Source organism: Plasmodium chabaudi (assembly GCF_900002335.3).
Source record: "Plasmodium chabaudi chabaudi strain AS genome assembly, chromosome: 13".
Classification (NCBI taxonomy): domain Eukaryota; phylum Apicomplexa; class Aconoidasida; order Haemosporida; family Plasmodiidae; genus Plasmodium; species Plasmodium chabaudi.
The window spans coordinates 1,282,649-1,291,754 of NC_030113.2; the positions used below are offsets into that span (position 1 = coordinate 1,282,649).

General features: G+C 25.0%; 3 protein-coding genes across 3 annotated transcripts; 2 read left to right on the forward strand and 1 right to left on the reverse strand.

Moving 5' to 3' along the window:
• Positions 1 to 141: 141 nt before the first annotated feature.
• On the forward strand, positions 142 to 1,389 carry PCHAS_1333900 (40S ribosomal protein S3, putative; the record flags this gene model as incomplete). Its single annotated transcript, XM_016799273.1, has 3 exons — positions 142 to 153; positions 594 to 715; positions 855 to 1,389. The coding sequence occupies 3 exons, from the start codon at positions 142 to 144 to the stop codon at positions 1,387 to 1,389; spliced, it is 669 nt and encodes a 222-aa protein (XP_016654586.1).
• A 650-nt stretch (positions 1,390 to 2,039) lies between these two features.
• Positions 2,040 to 4,239, reverse strand: PCHAS_1334000 (conserved protein, unknown function; the record flags this gene model as incomplete). Its single annotated transcript, XM_016799274.1, has 12 exons — positions 2,040 to 2,103; positions 2,223 to 2,234; positions 2,359 to 2,410; positions 2,511 to 2,697; positions 2,819 to 2,961; positions 3,049 to 3,068; positions 3,176 to 3,238; positions 3,321 to 3,406; positions 3,486 to 3,541; positions 3,770 to 3,851; positions 3,957 to 4,020; positions 4,130 to 4,239. The coding sequence occupies 12 exons, from the start codon at positions 4,237 to 4,239 to the stop codon at positions 2,040 to 2,042; spliced, it is 939 nt and encodes a 312-aa protein (XP_016654587.1).
• A 2,028-nt stretch (positions 4,240 to 6,267) lies between these two features.
• On the forward strand, positions 6,268 to 9,009 carry PCHAS_1334100 (protein phosphatase containing kelch-like domains, putative; the record flags this gene model as incomplete). Its single annotated transcript, XM_016799275.1, has 2 exons — positions 6,268 to 8,828; positions 8,925 to 9,009. The coding sequence occupies 2 exons, from the start codon at positions 6,268 to 6,270 to the stop codon at positions 9,007 to 9,009; spliced, it is 2,646 nt and encodes an 881-aa protein (XP_016654588.1).
• Positions 9,010 to 9,106: the final 97 nt, after the last annotated feature.

Consider the following 9,106-nt stretch of genomic DNA (forward strand, 5'->3'; position numbering starts at 1 on the left):
AATATATAATGAATTAAAAGAACTTCAAAAAATATATTTAAAAAATTTATGGAAAATATAAAAAATATTTTAAATTAAAAATAAAATAAATTTCAATAACATAATTTATCAAATTATTAAAGTTAAAATAAATTTCTGAAGATGTCACCTCCTGTAAGTTTAAAATAAAAATACATATAATTTATATATATATGTGATATTCTGTGATTTGTGATATCCTGTTTGCATATAAAAAAGAATAAATAAAAAGAAAGGGTTCCCCTGCTTAGTTAAATATAAAAGATATATGACTTGTATAATATTAGGAATACTATCATATATATAATAAGAAATGGGAAAAAATGTATGCTGTATATTATGGGGGGAGAACCTATTATTTTTACATAATATTTGCTATTTAAATTGTTATATATAATATGGGGGTAGAAATTATCCTCTATTTGTATATAATATTTCTACCTATTATATATATTTTTATCTATTGCATATATTAAAAAAATAAGAGCGTATATATCTCTCTTATTCTATGTTACATATATAACTGCTAATATGCATGCATATACTAATACATTTTAATTTCTTTTTTAATGCAGATATCAAAGAAAAGAAAATTTATTAATGATGGTGTTTTTCAAGCCGAGCTAAACGAATTTTTAGCTCGAATCTTGGCAGAAGATGGATATTCAGGTGTTGAAGTCAGAGTTACACCAATAAGGTAAATATAACAAAACATGAATATATAAATGCAAAGAATATACATATATCGAATGTATTACAATTTTAATTGTTATAACAAAAGTTGTATGTCTATCTATATAATATATACATTTGTATATATTCCATTTTTCTTATAGAACTGAGGTTATTATTAGAGCTACTCGTACTAGAGAAGTCCTTGGTGATAAGGGACGTAGAATTAGAGAATTGACTTCATTAGTCCAAAAAAGATTCTTTAATAAATCAACAAATAGTGTTGAATTATTTGCAGAAAGAGTAGAGAACAGAGGATTATGCGCAATGGCACAAGCCGAATCATTAAGATATAAACTTCTAAAAGGCTTAGCCGTAAGAAGAGCATGCTATGGTGTTTTAAGGCATATCATGGAATCAGGAGCAAAGGGATGTGAAGTTATTGTTTCTGGTAAATTAAGAGCACAAAGAGCTAAAAGTATGAAGTTTAAAGATGGATATTTAATATCTACTGGTGAACCATCAAAAAGATTTGTAAACACTGCTACCAGATCAGCACAATTAAAACAAGGTGTATTAGGTATAAAAGTTAAAATTATGTTACCAACTGCAATTGATACCAGAACTGGATTACCATCCATATTGCCTGATAATATTTCTGTTTTAGAACCTAAAACCGATACAATAGATGCATTATAAAAACTTATATGCATATACAAAATTAAAAAATATATATATAAATTAATTATGTAAGCACTTTTTTTCTTTTTTTAAATTAAAACAAACATATATAAGTATATATAGAAACTCTTAAAATATTATCTTTAATTGCATTAAAAAAAAAAGAAAATAATGTAAACTTTTAATTAAAATAAAAGTTTACAAAATGGATACTAAGACTATCTTTTTATATTTTCGTTCGATACAAAATTATGTATATATTATGGCTGTAAATAGTTCTTATACATTGCTTTGTTTAGGATATTTGCATCTATAATAATGATTATTTGTATTATCTTCTAAAAAATATAATAAAAAAGTTTATCAAAAATGATAAACATTAATTAATATGCTGGATGTGGGTATATGTTTCATTTTATCAAAGAAATAAATAACACTACTAAAATGCTTTTTTTATGACCCTAAAAAATTTATACGTATACGGTTATGCGTTCTCATCATGTAGTATTACCAATGAAAGGGTGATACTTTTTTACATATATGAAACTATGTTCAGGTTTTCATAGGTTTACAAAATTTAAAAAAACAAATAACCCAAGTGGCACTTATTTATTAGACATATGACTAGCGATGAAACAAATGTTGAGAAAAAAAAATTAATAATAATGTTAAGCAAATTTACTTAAATTAACACTTGTAACAAACCCATCCATTGGGACAATAGTTGGAAAGCTACCAAAAAATCAAAGAAAAATATAAAATATATTTATACTTATAGAATAAATATTCTCATTGTATTCCTTATATATATGGGATCTGCATAAATGTATAACCCCTTTTATAAAATATACCCTTTGCAAAACCTATGAATTACAAAAAAATGATATTCGCATGAAATTTCATAGTTGTTTCTCATTTATGTAAGAACTTATATGTATATACATATGCATATATCAAAATTATGCTGAAATATAATTTTATGGGTACCAAGTCTTTCCATTCTTATTATTGTTTAATGATTTTATTGATCCTGCATAACCTACGAAATTTGTTGTAAGGTTAAAGATTATTTATAAATGTGTATGCATATAAGCTTGCTCATATTTTTACTTCTATTATTATTTTATAATTTAAATTACTTTTTGTAAAAAAATCACAATCCAATTCTTTACAAATACTAACTGATTTGCCAATACTTAGATTATGCCCTACACTTTTTATAACCTCATCACATATAGACACGTAATTCAAAAATGTTGTATATCCATATGTATAAAAAACGGTAGGATTAATATACGTTACGTCATTATTTTTTGTTATTAGATTCTAATCAAAAAATAAAATATCCACATTATGGTTTTATTCGCTAATTATGATGTAATATTAAGTATAAATTTATTAAATGTCATTTTTGTATTATTTTGTTTCAATATATATATGTGCTTACATCTGAGCTATCGTCATTGCATATAATTGCTTTTTTTTCTTCATCATTCCATACAACGTATTTACAGTTCCATAAACTACATGCTTCTAAGGCTTTGGATACAGATGCAAACTTCTTTATATCTTTATCGTTTTGAATGCATGCTATAACAAATAAATTATTGTAATACACAATCAGCATTAATTATTTTGTCGTATTTATATGTACCTTATTTATAAAATATAAATTACCTAGGGATTTATCTCGCACTCTTTGTTTTTAAAATTGGCAAGTACATATTTATTTGAGAATATGGGGGTAAAAAAATGTAAAAATGTTTAAATTTATAAAAAATAAAGTTAAAAAAAAAGATATTACATTAGATATTTGTGGGTAACTCCTTGATGAAAACTGGATCCATCATAAAGGTTCTTTTGAGAACTATCAAAAAGAAGAAAAAAAAGACACGTCTTTTATTATTAACATATATATATACCATTTAAATGATAACACATATCCTAACCTCAAACAGATGTACTCTACGGAGAGTTTTGAATTGAAATCAAGTTGCTTATTCTTGGTGTTTCTTTTGAATTTTTTAACGTCAATCTTAAAACAAACAAAAGGATCCCTTGTAATAGATTTATAAATTACTTTAAATCATTGTGATTTACTTTTTATTGTATACCTGGCACTGCTCCTTTTTAATGCACAGTCCTTTTGCCATATCCGTGTAATTATTTTCTATACGAATAAATTATATTAGAAAGTGGGAAAATGTAGATATTGCAAAATAAATTATTAATTACACATATTATTCATTTTTTTTTTATTTTTTAAAGTAATTTTTAATATTTAATAAGCAACATATAATAATGAAACGGTCAGTGAAAGACAGTTTGGCATATACACAAATGCATATATATAGGTATGTAAAAAATTATATAAATAATGTATATAAAAATGGAGCACCTTTTTCATTTAAATCTACTATAGACGCCTTTTTGATTTCTATGGTGTATCCTTTATGACATGATAGTTTTATCAAATCCGTCTTAAAAAATCCAAAAACATAATAATAATATATATGGAAAGATTAAAATAAAAAATTTAGAATAAAATAAATCGCCAAAAAACATATTTTTAAGATTTTGTTTACATCAATTTCTATATTGTTATATTTAGATGGCAGATAATGCTGATATTTTTCATTATTTATGAACCTTCAAAAGAAAAGAAAATAAATATGTACTAATGCACAACTATATGTAATATCGCCTCAAAAATATATAAATGGTAATAATGCAAATAATATATGAACTATGTATTAACCCATAATAATATATAGAACTATCATTTTCTCTATGAGGTAAATTCTCTTCAGAAAATTTTATATTAAGTATAGAGAATAATACACACAAAACAAAATAAACACGTTTCATTTTTGTTCTAAATAAAAAAGACAATATTTAAACAAGTTATTAAATATATACATATTATATATACATATCAAATAATAAGAAAAATTAATAGCTATTTTATTATACGCTTATCTTCATTTCATTTCATTATTATTATGCCTCGTTTTGATTCGAAGTGCCAAAATTTGTGAATTGATATGTGTTATATAATATGAAAGAAAAAGTGTATTTACATGTTTTTCATTCAAATATGCACATTATATTAATAAAAAAAAGCAACATATGACTCTTATATTTTATAAAAAATGTTTCAGCAAATAGAATATAATCTATAACTATTTTTAATGTTACATTTGTATTCTTATAGTAAGTTTTTATATGCTAATTTACTATTAAATACAAATAATATACCCTTAATTTTGTATTTTCAAGCATATTAATAGCTCTATATATACTTAGAAAAAGGGACTATTCCCTAAGAAATAGACCGAATTAAATACACTTTTTTTTGCATATCATATTAATATACATGTGTATATTACACATATATCATCTCATGAAATATTTTTTTAAAACTCCTATTTGTTCGTTTTTAGTGAAATCCTTAAATATGGAAATATGCAGTAAAGTACCACATAAAAAAATTATTTTAATATTGCCAATTTTAATACCCCTCAATATTAAAAGACATTAATAATAAGTGAAGTTACATGCTTATAACTCCATATATGTGAATAATTTTATTTTTTTAATAAACACACAGGTGAAAAATATGCATACAAAATTTTTGTTGAATATTGAATATTATATATTAAAACTGTATTCTATATAGCAGTTTTAAAAGCCCAATTTATTTCCATAATTATAAATTTGTTATGCCCTTAGATTATTTCATAAGAATAGGACATATATACATACAATACATGTGTGTTTTGTTTTTTAATAATTATATATGAGGAATATTTCTTTATAATATGTAAAATTACATGAAAAACAAAATGAAAAAATATATATAATAAATAAAATCCATATAAAGAATACACATTTGGTATATATTTTTTTTTATTGAATTTCACTATATATTTTTTTGTTCATAATATGCAAATGCCCTCAATATAAACATATTAAGACTATTGCAAGTTATATGATATAATAATTTTTTCGATAACATTTTTACTTTATTACTAAATGCCTATTAATATGAATAAATATATTTGATTTTTACTAAATCGCATAAAGTGTTGCATTATATATATTACTACATAAAAACATTTTTATATTGTGTTTTGGCATATTAATATATTTGTTATTTTTATTTTATGTTTTTTTTTTTTGCATTAATCTCACACATTAATTTTTTTAAAATCCAACTCTTTATATTGGATTATTTACACATAAAACTGTGTTCGTTCGTTCTTACAATTATTATTTTCATTATTATTTTTTCTTTAAATGTTAAAAAAAAAATTACATTTAATATCCTAAATAAAAAGAAATAAAAATAAAGTTTTACACCCAATATATTTTTCTTACTCCCTCAAAAAGGAAAGAAATTATTTTTTACGTATATCATACACATATTATATAATAAACATGCAAATATCACGAATTATATATTTTTTCATATTATACAATTTTGTTAAAAATGTTTTTTAATTTGTGATAAAAAAAAACAAAAACAAAAACAGAACAAACCATATTTAAACATATAAAATATAACATACATAATATATATGCTCATATTTTTCCAAGCATAAATAAATAATTATACAACCGGGATATAAATAAAAGCTACGATATATTGTTTTATTTTATCTCCTTATTTTTTTTTGTTTTATTCTTTGTTTTTGTCAAATATTTACGAAAATTTGCATATGCACAACTTCATACTGTGTGTAATTAACTTGAAACATTACATTTTACCCCATCCTTAACCAATTATATATACATATTTATACATCTTGTGATTAATATATCTTACACATTTACTTTAAAAATTTTATTCGTTGTATATTTCTCTTTTGTCTTTTTTTTTTTGCTTTATGACAAATGAATAATGGATCATTTAAAGAAACGAATGTTTGTAGAAAGGAAAAACAAAAGGGAGATATCCCAGTTCCGCGTTTTGGCCATACTGCAACATACTTAGGTAATAATAAGGTTGCTATATTTGGTGGCGCAATAGGTGACGCAGGGAAATATAATATAACAGATGATATATATTTATATGATTTGACTCAAAATAAATGGAAAAAATTAATAACAGAAAATACCCCAACAGCTCGAGCTGCTCATGCTGCTGCTTGTGTAGATGAACAACAATTAGTTATATATGGTGGTGCAACCGGTGGCGGATCATTATCATTAGATGATCTATATATATTAGATTTGAGAAGAGATCAGAAATACTCATGGATGACAGTTCCTACAAAAGGAGTATCTCCAGGTAGACGGTATGGTCATGTAATGGTATATAGTAAACCAAATTTAATAGTCTTTGGGGGTAATGATGGGCAAAACACATTAAACGATGTATGGTTTATGCATGTGGAAATGCCACCTTTTGAATGGATTCAAGTTATAATATCAAATAATTCTAAAATACCTTCACCAAGAGTTTATCACTCAGCTGATATGTGCAAAGAAGGACCTGCTACAGGTATGATTGTAATATTTGGTGGTCGAAATTCTGACAATAAATCATTAAATGATACATGGGGGTTAAGACAACACAGAGATGGTAGATGGGATTGGGTTGAAGCTCCCATTAAAAAGGGATCACCTCCAGAAGCTAGATATCAACATACTTGTGTATTTATAGGATCTAAAATGTTTGTTTTAGGTGGTAGAAATGATAATGGATGTTCTGTACCATTATCAACTGCCCTTTACAATACAGAAACAATTGAATGGGTTACATTTCCCCCTATTGCTAAATTTAGGCATACATCTTGGATGTACAAATATACTATATATACATTTGGTGGCTTTAGTCATCAGACTCAGCAATACCCAACTAATGAATTAGAATGCTTAGAATGTTATAGTCTTTTAAATTCATTAAATGGTTTAGATACAGATAAAAAGAGCCCAATAAAACAATCATCTTTAAAACAAAAACCAAATTCAAGTGAAATAAATAAAAATAAAATTACAGAAGTAAAAAATATAAATTCACATAATTTAAATGGCCAAGATGTTATTACTACTCAGAAACAGTTACAACAAAGCGGATCAAAAAATCAATACATGAAATCGAAACAACTGAATGATACTAAAAAAAATAGCCCAGCTTCAAATTCTTCACCAGGAAGTGTACAAAATTCGCATTACAGAAATATGTTCGATTCCCCAACTTCATCCTTATTTAGACTGTCCAATAATAATAGTGTGAATAAACCACTATCGAATACAATTCGATTGGCTGCACATGCACATGCAGTTCAAGAAACTGGAAGTGATTTTGCATTACTTGTTCGAAAAATATCTATTGATAAATTAGAAGAAGAAGGAAGAAAAATTAATAATGGAGTATTATGTACACCAGTAAATTATATCAGTGAATTTAAAAATACAGTTTATGATAAAGTTATTACAACCTTGTTAAATCCAAATATTACTCAATTTGAAATACAATATAATCATAATTCAGATTCTATTTTTATTATTCCATGGTCAAATGTATCTATATTATGTTCTATGGTTATTGATATATTTAAACAAGAAGATATGGTATTAAAATTAAGAGCACCAATAAAAATATATGGTGATATACATGGACAATACTATGATTTGATGAGGTTATTCCAATTATATAAATCTCCTGTAGAAGAAGATTTAGGCGAAAAATTAAATGCAGTTGGTGATATAGATTCAAATGATTATTTATTTTTAGGTGATTATGTTGATAGAGGTTCTAATAGTTTAGAAGTCATTTGTTTACTTTTCGCATTAAAATGTAAATATCCTAAACAGATACATCTAATTAGAGGAAATCATGAAGATATGGCTATAAATAGTTTGTATGGATTTCAAGAAGAATGTAAAAGAAGATTAAAAGAGGATGTTGATGATAAATCATCATGTTGGGCACAAATAAATCAGGTATTTGAATGGCTACCTATCGGAGCTTTAGTTGAAGAAAAAATATTATGTGTTCATGGAGGTATAGGAAAATCTATTCATACGATATCTGATATTTCTCAATTAAAACGACCTTTAACTGTTTCACAAGTTCCTCAAAATTTAAATGAACAAAAAGTTACAGATCTTTTATGGTCTGATCCAACTGATAATGATTCTGTATTAGGAACAATACCTAACGATATAAGAGATCCTGATGGTACTGGACATATTGTAAAATATGGCCCAGATAGAGTTCACAAATTTTTAGAAGATAATGATCTACAATTAATTATAAGAGCTCATGAGTGTGTAATGGATGGATTTGAGCGATTTGCGGGTGGAAAATTAATAACCTTATTTTCAGCAACCAATTATTGTAATTCTCACAAAAATGCAGGGGCATTATTATTTATTCGAAGAGATCTTACGGTTATTCCGAAGCTTATATATCCTGCTAAGGATGAAGTCCGTTTCTTTAGTACATGGTAAATTTTTTACTTCCTTCGTTTGTTTTTTATCACTAAGCATATATATATACACAATTTTCATATCGGATATTTATGCATATTTTTCTTTTTTAGGGATACCAAAATGACCGAATTGAGACCACCAACACCACCAAGAAATCAACCGAAAATGAGAGAATTAAATTATGGGGCTCCATAAAATTCCCTTTCTTATTCTTACACCTTTACATTATAGAAATTTACTTTTAATATGTGCATTTAATTAAAAAATATACAAAACAAGATAGGTTAATTAT